This window comes from Centroberyx affinis, unplaced genomic scaffold (genome assembly GCF_046629955.1).
Source record: "Centroberyx affinis isolate AG114_WGS23_722 - 3 ecotype Tasmania unplaced genomic scaffold, CSIRO-AGI_Caff_v1 ptg003083l_1, whole genome shotgun sequence".
Taxonomy (NCBI): Eukaryota; Metazoa; Chordata; class Actinopteri; order Beryciformes; family Berycidae; genus Centroberyx; species Centroberyx affinis.
This window is the reverse complement of record NW_027281165.1, coordinates 45010-58776: the sequence shown is the minus strand read 5'-3', so window position 1 is coordinate 58776 and position 13767 is coordinate 45010. Positions and strand designations below refer to the sequence as shown.

Genomic DNA, 13767 nt, shown 5'->3' with positions numbered 1-13767 from the left:
TCATATGACCATAGAAAAAAACTTGTTTAGGGAACTAAACTAACATTATGTAACCTAAGGGGGAAAAAAACTTTTTGAACAAGGAAATAGGAGTCTGGGAGCAACTGACAGCTTGTCACAAAAAATATTACTCAAATGGCAAGAGAAATACACGCGACACTGTGTCATCACATTTTACTTGTTTTTATTTTATTTAAAACTCAACAAAATGAAAAAACTAACACCCCCCCTCTCTCTCTCTTTCTCTCTCACACACACACACATATATATTCATCCTGTACTACAGTTTAACATTTCATCTAATCTTGGTTTCTGTGAAGCGGAGAGAAGAGCAGCAGATGAACACACTGCTGCATTCTCCTTTGATGTGCAGGGAATCAAACCACAATATTAAAGCAAACCCAATGACAAAGAAGGTTCTTCACACACACACACACACACACACCTCTGCTTTTTACATCATTATGACATCATCACTTCAGCAAATGGAATTATTTTCTAGGGTTTGTCTTGAGAAAGATCTTTGGACTGAAACAACAATTAAAGTTGTGATCTGGAACCTTCTTTCTCTTTAGGAACTGTAATTCTGAATCAGGCATGGACAGAGGTGTGACCAAGTCGGCTTCGCTCGAGTCTCAAGTCAGTCCCAAGTCTTGAGGAACAAGTTTCAAGTCTAAATGTAGATTACCAAGTCAAGTCCATGTCATTAATGTCAAGTCTCAAGTGTAAACGTAGAACACCGAGTCAAGTCAGAACAAATCAAGAGTCCAGTCTCAATTTAATATAACTAATAAATATCTAGGACTTTTCAATGCAATATGGTTTTAATAGGATAAAAACTTGGTAAGTGCATCATGAGTTTGATTTCTATAATCAGTTTCACCTTCAATAAATTCAATCATTCCATACAAATTCAGAAAACAGAATTTAAATTCAGTCGTCTGCTGGAACAAATCTCATCACTTTCAATCGAAGTCATTTACACAAACACAAGATCTCAAGTCAAGACTTTAGAAACCTTTTCAAGTCCTCAAAGTACAAGTCAAAGTCAAGTCCCAAGTCACCAGAACCCAATTCAAGTCAAGTCTCAAGTCTTCTCATCATGCACCAAGTCAAGTCTCAAGCAATTGAGACTGTGACTCAAGTCTGACTTGAGTTCAGGTCATGTGACTCGAGTCCCCACCTCTGGGCATGGACATAAGGTTGTTATAGTACCTACTAGTCCTCCTCCCTTATACCCTATATCATTCTCTGTACAGTATGTTTGTTCAACTCAAATAAAGATTACTAAAAACCTGTTTTGACACTAGAGAATGTCAACTATATCGCCCCAACGTAATATTTTCAGATCCATCTAGAAGTTCCTTTCAAAAATCTAAACTCTGAACATGACGTTGTCTAAAAATGACATCTAGGCCTTTTGACAAGAGAGTGCTCATCAGCATGACACTAAAGATTAAAGAAAAATAAAGAACATGAATGAATCAGATCCGAGTCGAACACTATTTCCACACAAGTCTTAAGAGTTTCTACATTTAAGTACTAGATGGGTGGGCTGTGTAGGCTTTGTGTTATTTTCTGGAACTGACGACTAAACTGACTCTCCTAATGCGGGAACCCTCCACATCTCTAAGCAGATTAAAACAAGCACTATGATTGGTTTGTCAGGACCGTTTGACTCAAGTCTGCGATGAAACAGAGAAACAAAACATGTCCTGGACCAGAGGGAACAGCAGAAATGTGTAAAGCAGCCATCGCTGTGCGGAGGACTGACGAGCCGTAACGAGACAGGAGGAAGAGAGAAGTGAAATCTCTGAACTGGTGTCAAATTAATGTCTCACTTGTCAAAACTGTTGGAAAACGTTCAACACCGATACTGATCTAAAGTCTTGTTTAAATACCTTTCCAAGCACATTTCATCAGTAAATCATTAGGTATATCATTTTCTGTCTAAAAAACAATGACAAAGCTTGAGTTTCATCATAACATTGCTTCTGAATATTCACCCACAATTGCATTGATTAGGATTCATAGAGTCAAAGGTTGTACATCCTTTTCCATTTCAAAATTCAAGACTTTTTTCCAAACTTTTATTTCTTGACTGGATTAGCACATAATGGACGGTGTTCAGTGAAAGCTGATAGATAGTGGCTGGGCAATACGACTCAATTAGACAATATCACTGCATAGCTGAAGATTATTCTCCATGACAACAAGTATCACGTCATATTGAGCAATTTTTTCATACTTTTGCAGTTTTTTTGCAACATTTTTTTAAGACCTAGAAATTTATCAAATGTCTTTTCCAGACCCGTGCTGGAACACTGTCGGCCTCCAAAAGGTTGGTGGAGCACAAGTCAAACTGTTCCACCACAAAAATCTAGTTCCCTCTAGTGGTTTGGTCTGTAACTGCAGCAGAATTAAGCTTGAATTTCATCCATATTACATTCAAACATGCCCCATTTCCATTACAAAGGCTGAGTAACGACAATATAACAACATCATTTTGGTCCTTTTTCTGTCAAAGATGTCTGACCTATGAGCCATTTACAGATTAACATACTATCACAACACAATGCCATATTACAGGTCAAGGGAATGTCTCTTACTTAGAACAATATGCAACGAAAGTGTGTGCATGACTTTGCAAAAATGTGAACCTTTATTGGCAATACTCATCACAGCGGGAAACTTCATCATCGGTCTTCATCATCCATCACGTGTAGAAAAAGGATCAGTGTGGATTGCACAGCGATGCGTTCAAAACAACAGTAATGACTTATTCCCTGTAACCTCTGCCTTTCATAAACAAGGAGATGAAGATGAGATTTTAATGATTTGCGCGTGAGAATATATAATTTTATGATGCCATTTTGAGCACATCTGTAGAAGTGGGACAAAAATGCGGATGCAAAACATTATCAATTTTATTCTGTGGGATGTGAAAATTTTACCGCTCAGTATCTCCAGACTCCTCTGAATGGAAACGGAATTCCAAAGTCACAGTCTGTTGCGAGATAGCATAAATTCAAGATGGATAACTAACCAACACACTGACGTCTTCTGCCTGGATCGGTCCCAGTGTGAATGAACATCTGTTGAAGCACAATCTAGCCAATAAGAATTAGTTACAGCCATTTGCCTTTCTTGCCTGACCAAAGTTTGGGGATTTCACTTATTTCACTATTTCTGTGTTGACTGATTGAAATGGCTGGTGCAAGTAAAAATATGGAAAAAAAAAAAAAAAAAAAAAACAAGGGAGGGAAATTGCCACCAGCCACTAGCCAAATGCTAGAAAAATTTGGCTGGTGGCTGGACCGTTTGTCTACTCTATCAGCCACTTTTGGAGGTAACAGACCATCATTCTGAGGTGCAACTGTATTCTGAAACTGTAAGAACTCCTGTCCTGATTTCGGCCCTCAGTGGGACATTACAGCCGTCTTCCCTGCCTCTCTTGCTGAACTACCAAGCGGTTTTTAAAAGCTGACAACTCTGTTCTTTGCCTCTCAAAAAGGTAGTAGCAACACAAATCAGGGCTGTGATCAGGAACTGAAAAAAAAAAAAAAAAAAGGAAAACGGTAATCTCCCATTCACAATCAATGGGTGTTGTCTGTCCCAAAATAAAACTGAAATCCCAATAAAAAAACATGAAATCACACCCCCGACAAAAACATCCACCTGAACTCTACTTTTCATTTCCTCCTCTTGTTTTTTTGTACCCTTTTCTCTCTCTCTGTCTCTCTCTTTCTCTCTCTCTGTCTCTCTCTCTCCAAGTCCCTCCCTTCCTCGCTCTCTCTCTTTCATCAGTTTCTCCCCCTCCTCCCCAAATCTCACTCGTACTCGGCGATCAACACCATCATGCCGACTCCGAACAGCAGGGCCAGAATCTCCATCAGCGATTGGCCGAAACTGGAGCGCCCCGCCAGCAGCTCCGGTAGCACGGTCACCGTGGCGATATAAACAAATCCGCCGGCTGTGAACGGCAGGATCCAGGCGGTCGCCGCGGCGCCCACGCCTTCGGCCAATAGGGAGCAGGCTGTGCCGGCCAGAGCTCCCAAGGCTGTCAGCAGCTGTAGACACATGGCCTGATGGGAAACAGGAAGAGGAAAAGCGGTTACCAGGGATCGTGTCAGGGTTCCTGCAGTTTCAATTTAAAAATTCCATACTTTCACCAGACGTTAATTTATTGGTTTAAAGATTTTGGTTGGTGTTCATGATGTCCACCATGTGTGTCATTTTGTATTAACCCTGTTCACTTTCTAAGAGTGGACATGCATGTGGGTCAAACTTAAATGTGACCAACTGGAAGAGCAAGTAATGAAATACAACATAAGAAAATAAAACAAAGTCTACTGTCGATCCCATTCACATCTTTTGGTAAAACTACACAATTTTCCTGATTTCTTTGCCTTCCTTTCCAACTCTGCCATGACTAAAAATCACTGAATTTAAAGAATTTTTGTCAAATATGATTTTTATAGTTGTATAAAAATGAAACTTAATTGAAAATAAACCTGCATAATATGGTGAAAAAAGTAAGACCTGTAAATGCTTTCAAGACGTTTTAAAGCTTTTCAAGGCATTACATTTAGATAATTTACGACTTTTTCAGACATTTTGAGGAACAGCAGACACCCTGAGATGGAAAGTCAAACTTCAGTACAGCTATTAATGTTTCATATTAACATGAACTCTTATAAAGTCCAACTTCAGCCGTCAGCTACCTTCCTCTTGGTGCAGCCGGACTGAACCAGGATGGCGAAGTCTCCGATCTCGTGCGGCACCTCGTGCAGCAGGATGGTGACAGTGGTGACGGCGCCCACCGCTGGACTGACCAGGAACGACGCTCCGATAGCCAGGCCGTCGGTGAAATTGTGCGTGAAGTCAGCTGCCAGGTTCAGGTACCCCGACACCTTGATGTCTGCATTCAGTGAGTGAATGGGGTGAGAGGACAGAGAAGAGTTATGCATGATGATAGGTTTTTGAAGGCCGATACCAATATTTTAGGATATTTTGTGCCAACATTCAGTATCTTTAAATTTGACCATTTTTATGCCAGAAAAAAGACAAGGGTATTCAGTGTTTCCACCCAGAATTGTATTCTTGTCAGGGAGGAAAAGCCTCTGAAGTAGCATTTAGACCCTCATGGGACACTAAAACTCTCCACCACTCATTTGGCCTTTGAATGAACAAACATTGTTGAACAATTAAATGAATATTTGCACAAACAAAAGAAGGTGAACAAAATGACTGGCCGATATCTGATATATAATATAATATCGGCCCAATACATCAGCAAACCGATATAGCAGTTTAACCCTAGTACATACAAACTGAATTTGTATTTATTTATCTGAAAAACAAAAGTTAAAAAAGATTTGCATTTAACTAATTTTGTTGGTATAGTCTATCATTGTGAGTTGTCCCTCCATGCAAGTGTGACATGAGCGTGTGCATGTTGATTGGCTGAAAAAATAACTGTTTACTAGCATGTTTGCATTGTTAACATCTATTTGTTGCATGTTATACAAGTTACTGTTTTTGGAGCTTAGGGAGCCGTTATCTTATTTAGAGGCAGAGGCTGGCCGGTAAAATCATCACCTGTGCTCTTCTCCTCTTTCTTTGGCACCTTCTCATCTTTGCTTTCTTTCTCCCCTTTCTTCTTCTCCTCCTTTTCTTCCTCTCCATCGCTCTCCTTTTCCTTGGGAGCAGCTGAAAATGGGAGGAGAGTAGTTTAGGTAGTGATAGATGAAATTCAAATGATCTCCAATCCTCTGACATCAGCTACTGACTCTATGGCTACTGTCATGAATCAATATCTTTCCACGCTGCAACACCATCGATTCCAGAGTTTACCAGCCACTATTTTACTGCACAAACAGATTTTTAGAAGAGGCACAAAACAATAATTGGTGACCTGCAGAAGTGACCCAAATAATTTACCAAGGCTTAGCTGGTGGCTGGTGGTAATTTCCTACCGTGGTTAAAATGGGAGGATGTAGGGGATGTAGGGGATGGAGGGGAAGGTGGACAGGTGATTGGATAAGCACAGAAGAAGGAAAGCTGTCCTCAGCCAGTCTGGGGATTTGAGCTGACGACCTTCTAGTCACAAACCTGCTCCTCTAACCTTTAGTCAACTGCTGCCACTGAGCTACTGGAAGCCTGGATACAGCTTTGTTGTTTAGATGCCAGGTTTTATAAGTTTCAAGAGGCAGGACAACCCAGCTAGCCTACCTTTGACAAAATTTTACTCTTAATATTTTGAATACTTTCTCAAAATAAACTTGGATATTTGTTCTCAATTAGTTTGTTTTGTAGCCCTAATACCCCATGAACTCTGGATATTAAAAACACAGGAGATTATTTCAAAGTAATCATCAGACTCATCTGGCTGACTGAGCACCCCTGCTTCTTGAAATGATTTTCTCTTATGAAAAAGATCTCAGGTAAAGTAACATTCTAGTCGTGTGAAAACCTAAACTCAGCTGTCACAGAAAAACAAAACAATGCAAAATTTTTCTAACTTGAATTCAAAGTTTACATCATGGTAATTTGTGTGTCCAGTGAGTTTCATCACCCTTGAGCCTTTGAATCCGCAATGTCTAATTTCAAAAATACATAGGCATCAACAAGGAAATAAGCATTCTTTTCTTCATACGTACATAAAAATCACATTTTTGCAGATGATACACGTCTGAAAACAGCAATATTGATTTCTGTTTGGTCGTGAACGATTACATCATGCATCCATGGAGAACACACACACATACAGTACACAAAAGAACAAGAGGTGAATGACTTGCGTTTCGGTCAGCGTACCGTGTGAGTGGGCGTGGGAATGCCCGTGGCCGTGTCCTCCCTTCAGCAGACGCACAAATTTCTCTACGACCAGGAACGCCACGATCCCACCGAGAACCCACAGACCGACGGACATCATGTGACCGTGGGCAGCTCCTGTGGAGAGGGAGGAGAGGGAACGCCGGTTGGAAACGTGATATGTTTGACTTTCGGTAGGTGGCGCTCGTTTCTCTGTCTGTTCAGCCATGGTGGCTATCGCTGCTCATGCTACCAAGTTCTTCTTCTTCTGTTTATTCCAAACAAAAAGAACTGGCTATGGCTGCTCATGCTAACTACCCAGTTCTTCTTCTTCTGTTTATTCCAAACAAAAAGAACTGGCTATGGCTGCTCATGCTAACTACCCAGTTCTTCTTCTTCTGTTTATTCCAAACAAACCCGAAAGGTTAAGCGCTTCACTTCCTGTGCAACGGAGGATTTTTCTCCCGGAAAGAGCTACCAGACACCAGCTGTTTAGAACAGAAAATTTAAAAGCTTTCATGAACAAGTATAGGTTGAATTGCTTCTGTACTAAAGCAATCAGTGACGGTAGCAAAACAGACATTTATTTATATGGAAATGTCGCAGATTCTAACCGTTTACTGCATGTTTTTGTCCAAAATGCCTTACAGTGCCTTACTTATTTAAAGCCCCAACTAGGGACTAGGGTTGGAAATTAGCGGTGGCTACAAACTCCATGGGCATACATCTTTTACATTTCAATTGTAAAGTGTAATTATGTTAACTGCCCAGTCGCTATCAAATAAACTACTAAATAAATACATAAATAAATAACTAAACAGTACTGTGAGTTTCTAAGGTTTTTGTATAGGTGGCTGTAGCTGTTGTCAAATGGGAAAGATGATGACGAAAATCCCTGACGTTTGTATTTCTACAACAAATCACAATTCATAGTATTCCCATGATGTCATGTGCATTTCCTACCTTCATGGTGCTTTACCATATACACAGCTCATTGGCTGTGGCTGTCATTTGACTATAATCACCTGTCAATTTCAATCAATAATCTCAACTGAAACACTTAACAACAGGGTGTGATGCATGTCCTGTGTGTACATTCACAGGTGTTTAATTGCCTTTGTAGCCCCCACATGCAAGACAGAGGGTGACTGACTGATATGCGAGGACCAACTTGTGGGTGTAGCAAAGGGAGGGAGAGGGGAACTCAGTCTGCCATTTCCAGAGCAGAAGTACGATTCACTATTAGCCCACAAGACATCTGTTTAGTCTGAATGCTGTGGCAAATACAGAGCACCGGGTGAAATGACTTGGTGAAAGACAAATAATATGATTCTTTTGTGTTCTGAAATGCAAAGGTGCCGCGGCTCTCCTGCTGTCAGATAACTCCATACCGTGGGAGTGGCCGTGGTCATGTGACTCTTCACTGGCGTGTGAGTGGCCGTGATCTTCGTCTCCATGGTGAGAGTGAGGCTCTGTAAAGATACGGTACAGCAGGAAACAGAGATCAACATCAAGTCAAAAAGACAAAACCAAAAGTCCCTCAATCATTTTTTCTTCATGTGTTGTCGATGTGTTCATCACTCCAAGTACATGACTGAAAATAGTTTGTTTGTGCATGTTTGTGTGCGTGATCAAACTCATTCTAGAGTGTAAGGCTGCAAATAACGATTGTTTTCATTATCGATTAATTGATTAATCATTTCGTCTATAAAATGTCAAAAATAATTACAAATGCCCATCACAAGTTACCAGAGCCCAAAGTGATTGCAGAAAAGCTTTTATTTATAATGATATGATAAAGAAAAGCAGCAAATTTCAGCATTTTTGAAGCTGTAACCAGCAAATGTTTGATATTTTTACTTGATAAAGAGTAAAATGATTATCAAAATTATAATACATTAATTTTGTCGCTCGATTAAACGATTAATTGACTAAGCGTTTCAGCACTAGTAGAGTGCATGTAAATGAGTGTATGCATATCTATTTACATTCATGAATCACCTCCCCAGAGAGTACACACACCTCACTGCTATGAGGTGTGTCTATGTACAGTATGTCAGCATAAGCATGAGTGTGTGCTTGCACTTGCGTGTCTCATCGTACATAGCTTGTACCTGGCTACTATAGCATTAGGTACCAGGAGACAGAAACCGAGAGGGAGGAGGAAACAGCAGTACTGCCCTAAAACTAAGCTGCATTAACAACTTCACACTTTCGTGACTCCAAGTGGCAACGGGAAATAGCCATTTGAAATTTTGAAGGACTTCATTACCCAGAAATCATGTAATGTGCCGCTAACCAAAATGTCTTCTTTGTAGTGGCCGGTGGGGATGGAAATAGTGAAAAAACAAAAACACTGTTGGTGAGTCTCTGAACAAAGTGCTGCTGTTTAGGAAAAAGGTTTGTATTGGCTCAACGCGTCCTGTAATGGAGAAGATTTCCCGCCATTAACCATAGCTGACGCCAGAAATTAATTTGGGAAAAAAGGGTGGATCGACAGCCTTTTAATTAGGGGGGACACTTTTCTCTGTAGCAGCCTTAATATGTGATTGTGACTGATAAGCGTGGGTGTATTTTTACAAAAATCTTGCCTAGTGCAGCTTTAATCATATTTTGTGCGGGACAGTCTATATCCCATGAAAAGCAAGTGAAATATGTTTAATTCAGGCTGCAGGTAAAGGCTTTTGTCTACATTTATGCCCTATGTATAAATGGTAACAAATACAGCAACTCAGACAGAGACAGATGAGGAAACAGAGCCAGAGAGAGTAAAAAGAGAGAGACTTGAATGAATAAACCACCTACCCAGAGCGTGCGGTATGAGGTGGAGGAAGGCGTCGCCCAGCAGCCCCCCGGAGGCGAAGCTGAGCAGCACCTTGAGCAGGTTCTGGTGCTGGTCGGTGTTGGACTGGACTGGGATCAGAAACAGGATGAGGAAGGGAGCGGCGCTGATCAGCAGGGTGGCTCCGACAGCCTGGAGACAGGGAGGGAAGGAACTGAGATTTAGCGTTCATCGGTTCATGCCTCCTGGAAACAGGGATGGTAACAGGCCACGAGATCATCAGGGATGTGATGTGCAGGCAACACAAGAATCAGCTGGGAGAAAAGGGGAAGAAGGACACACAGTGATCTGTGTGTAGGCTAATCTGGTGGGAAACATGTTTGTTTAAGAGATTACAAAAGTAATTTAAAGGGGTAGTAAGTAAGATTCTTTCTGCCCCACCGCAGAAAAAGTTTGGGCTTGATAATTGTTACCAGTGACTCAACGATTAAAAGATTATTTGGCCAGGTGTTGAGATTTCTGCCTTTCAAAACTCACTTTGTGGACCATATTCTCTATTTCAGAACAAGGCCTCCATCCCACTCCACACACACACACACCTTGAGAGACTTGTGTAGGAAGACATAAGCTCTATCGATGTTGCTGTGAAACAACAGCGTGATAAATAAAATGGTTTTTTTTCTTGAAGCCTCAAAATGCCTCAAAAGATGTTTGCTGGCTTGTTAGCATTTTGTGACTTCCAGATAATTAAATTATTATGAGACATATATGAAAAGATTATGGGCAATTAACAACACCATATACATTTCACATAAATTATTATAACACAGAAAAAGCAACCACCAGTCGTTTTTTTTAAATTGAGCGGGGCGCATCTCTTGTACCGCACTTTGTGGGCTGTGGTCAATTACAAACGTCACGCCATTCTTATCTATCTGCTCCCATTCTCACTTCTCCACCCATCACCTCCTTCACTGGGACCAGACCTGCATCCAGAGCTCCACCGTGTCCCTCTTCTCTCCCTCTGCCTCTCTCTTCACCCTCTCCCCTCCGTGTGTGTGTCCGTGACCACTCTCCTCCTTGTGCACATGAACCACATCCTCCTGATGGGCATGTCCGTGTCCGTGATCATGTGCGTGTCCGTGATCATGTGCGTGTCCGTGATCATGTGCATGTCCGTGATCGTGGTCGTGGGAGTGTGCGTGTCCGTGGTGTTCCTCTTCAGGCGGGGGGAGGTTGGCCTCAGCGCTCCACTTGCTCGCTCCATGGTGCATCTTCACCTGAGGGCCGTGAGAGTGTCCGTGGCAACCGCCTTCTCCGTGGGAGTGGCCGTGGTGATTGTGGCCGTGGTGACCGTGGGAGTGGGCATGTCCGTGGTCGCCATGGGAATGGCTGTGAGCTACGGCTAACTGGGAAGCTAGCAGCAGTACTGCGGATGTGACCAGTGTCAGTGCCAGCAGACGTACTGAGGCCATATTATCCCCTGTAGCAAAGAGAAAAGTGGAGAAGAAGAACACAGATAAACACAAACTCACAGTTTGACTGATGATGAAAGCCAGTGTTTACATAAACTGAGGTTTGGCCACGGCGTTGCTTCAAAACGGGACTTTTCCAGTCAATTATGCCTGCATATTATACACACTGGCTTTGGTTGGCTACGCAGCAAAACTGCCCTTTTCAGACATACACAGACATATAGGTATTTATTAGCTGGCTTAATTGATAATTCATTATATTTAATAGACTGTGCATTTAATAGACTAACATAATTTGATAGTAGCTAACGTTACCTGCTGATGTGTACACTGTGTTATAACTGTAACGTTACGTTCCTCGCCAGCTAACAGTTAATCATAAAGTTTGATTTAGCTTTGTTTCATTTGCTAGCGGCTTCTCGCAGTGATGTAGATGTAAACCAGATAATCGCTTGGCTTTCAAAGGCGTCAACGTTAATCTCATAGTAAACAGCAAAGCAGGACATCAAACAATGCTCGCTGACCACCGGTTTGCTTAAGTTGTTAAGGAAGCCTGCTAGCTAGCTAACCAACTTGCTAATGTGTTGCTGCAGCAGGAGCAACATCACTTCTTGCAAAACACAATAAAAATAAACAATTCGTTCTCACCGGACTGCGTCAAATGTGACTGTCTGCTGAACCGTTGACTAAGTATGTCCTACGTGCAAGGTAAAATGTTTTTGCCAACGTTGTACTGGTAGGTATTATTTCTCAGACGTGGCATATAGTCAACTGATCGAAACCTCGCGAGATCACGTTCTATTCCAAAACATGCCTCCTTCCATGTTCCCTCGGTGTCTCTCGTTAGATGGATAAGGACATTTGCTTTTGCTTGAACCAACTTTATTGTTAATTGAATGTCTTTATGAACGTTTTGTACGCGTATTGACTCATGATTTTTTTTTTCAAGCATTGTGATAATGGAAAGGAGACATACGAGGGATAATAAAGTCTCAGAGAAACATCGCGAGATGTACCGAGTAGTTTGAATCATCCTTCCCCAGGCAGCAGCATCCTGAAGGAAAGCAGGATGTCAGATGGTAAGTGTTAATATAGAACCTCCTTGGTTTTCTTTCCTTCCTATGGTTCTCTCCCTCCAGCAACCTTTAGTTGGAGGTTGTGACTGAAGTCAAAATCCCAAACAAAACAATTAGAAATATGTTTAATAACATCTCATACCCTATAGTATCTTATAGAAACTCAATTTTACAAATCTATTCGAAAAGTACTATTAACATGTTACGAACGAAATATTTAAAATTCCCCATAACTTCCAAAGCAAAAGAAATCCATTTTAAATGGAGTGTATCCATCCAGTGAATTGTTACGACAACGATTTGGAAATGAAACCAATAATTGTGTATTTTGTGAAGATACTGAAACTACTGATCATTTATTTTTCCAATATATGTATTCTGAAGCTTTATGGCTTGATGTACATGACTGGCTTTACCCAAAGGTTTTTCAACTTGAAAACGTTTCTCAAAAGGACATTGTTTATGGACTTGTCATGGACAATAGAAAAGATGACTTTCTGGTTAATCAAAGTGAAAGCTAAGTTTAGCGTATTTCATAATGAGTTTCTTTCTTACATAAAAGCCCTTAAAGTCATGGAAAATAAAAATGCAATGAAACTTTTTAGTATAATAGAAGAATATGCCCTTTAGGTTATTATTTTTCTTTTTGTTGTAATTCATATTATTTCAATCTCTTGTCTTTTGAATTGTCTTTTTTCTGTCTTTTTGGTATGCACCCGATCCTGTTGGTATATTGTGGAGATTTCTAAGCCATGATGTTTGTACGTGGAAATTGTTCAATTAAAAAAAAAAAAAAAAGGTTCTCTCCCTCCAGCTCCAGATGCGGTCCTGTCGCATAACACTTCCGGTTAGAGCGTTTAGCCTTCAAAATAAATGTTTGAACGTGTAGAAATGTTTTTACTATAAAGGCTGTGTACTGTATATTGCACTTTGCAGCAGCCATACAGAACATAGACAGAAGTGGACGTTTCATTGTTACTGCACAAGATGCCAAAACAGTCCTACAGACCTTACTTTTACAACACACCAACATTTAGGCCTAAGCAGTTTAAGAAAAATCATGTCATGCCCTCAAAGTCCGCCATAATACAGAACTGTGTACATTTGTAGAATCAATTGGTACTCATCAAAATATATAATAAATTAATTCAAAATAAAATATATACACATTTTGGCAGAAGCTTGTAAATAACTTTAGCTTATAGTAAAATCATTTTAAATCATTTTGTTCTTATGGGAGGAAATTACGGGGGGATAGGGGGGTCCGGAAACCCCCTTCCTGGGAAAAACAGAGAGTTGTCCCCCTCAATATATCATATGCCCCATATGCCTCACAGTGGTTTGGTCCACTGCCTACCATCCCCGAACCGCCACACTCTCCAGTACAGTGATTCTCAACCTTTTTCATATCAAGGACCATAATTTAGTCCACATTAGGGCCACGGACCCCCATTTGATGAGGTTTTGTCTCTCGCACAAGATACAAAAATATCACCTTTCGGGACTTTAGGGGCTCCGTAGTTTTATTTCTTTTACAGAAATATCTATTATTATTTATTGATTGTTATCTTCTGCACTGTTTTTATGTTCTGTGTATCTATTTGACTATGTCCCTATT

The 13767-nt window shown here is 40.7% G+C and overlaps 1 protein-coding gene across 1 annotated transcript; it reads right to left on the bottom strand.

Annotated features, from left to right (window-relative positions):
* Positions 1-231: 231 nt before the first annotated feature.
* On the bottom strand, positions 232-11835 carry LOC139659384 (zinc transporter Slc39a7-like). The gene is made up of 8 exons (XM_071537634.1): positions 11722-11835; positions 10585-11081; positions 9622-9790; positions 8208-8288; positions 6820-6954; positions 5602-5712; positions 4725-4921; positions 232-4085 (listed from the first exon to the last, which is right to left on the bottom strand). Exons 2-8 carry the CDS (start codon positions 11071-11073, stop codon positions 3831-3833), a joined length of 1437 nt encoding a protein of 478 aa, XP_071393735.1. The 5' UTR covers positions 11074-11081; positions 11722-11835; the 3' UTR covers positions 232-3830.
* Positions 11836-13767: the final 1932 nt, after the last annotated feature.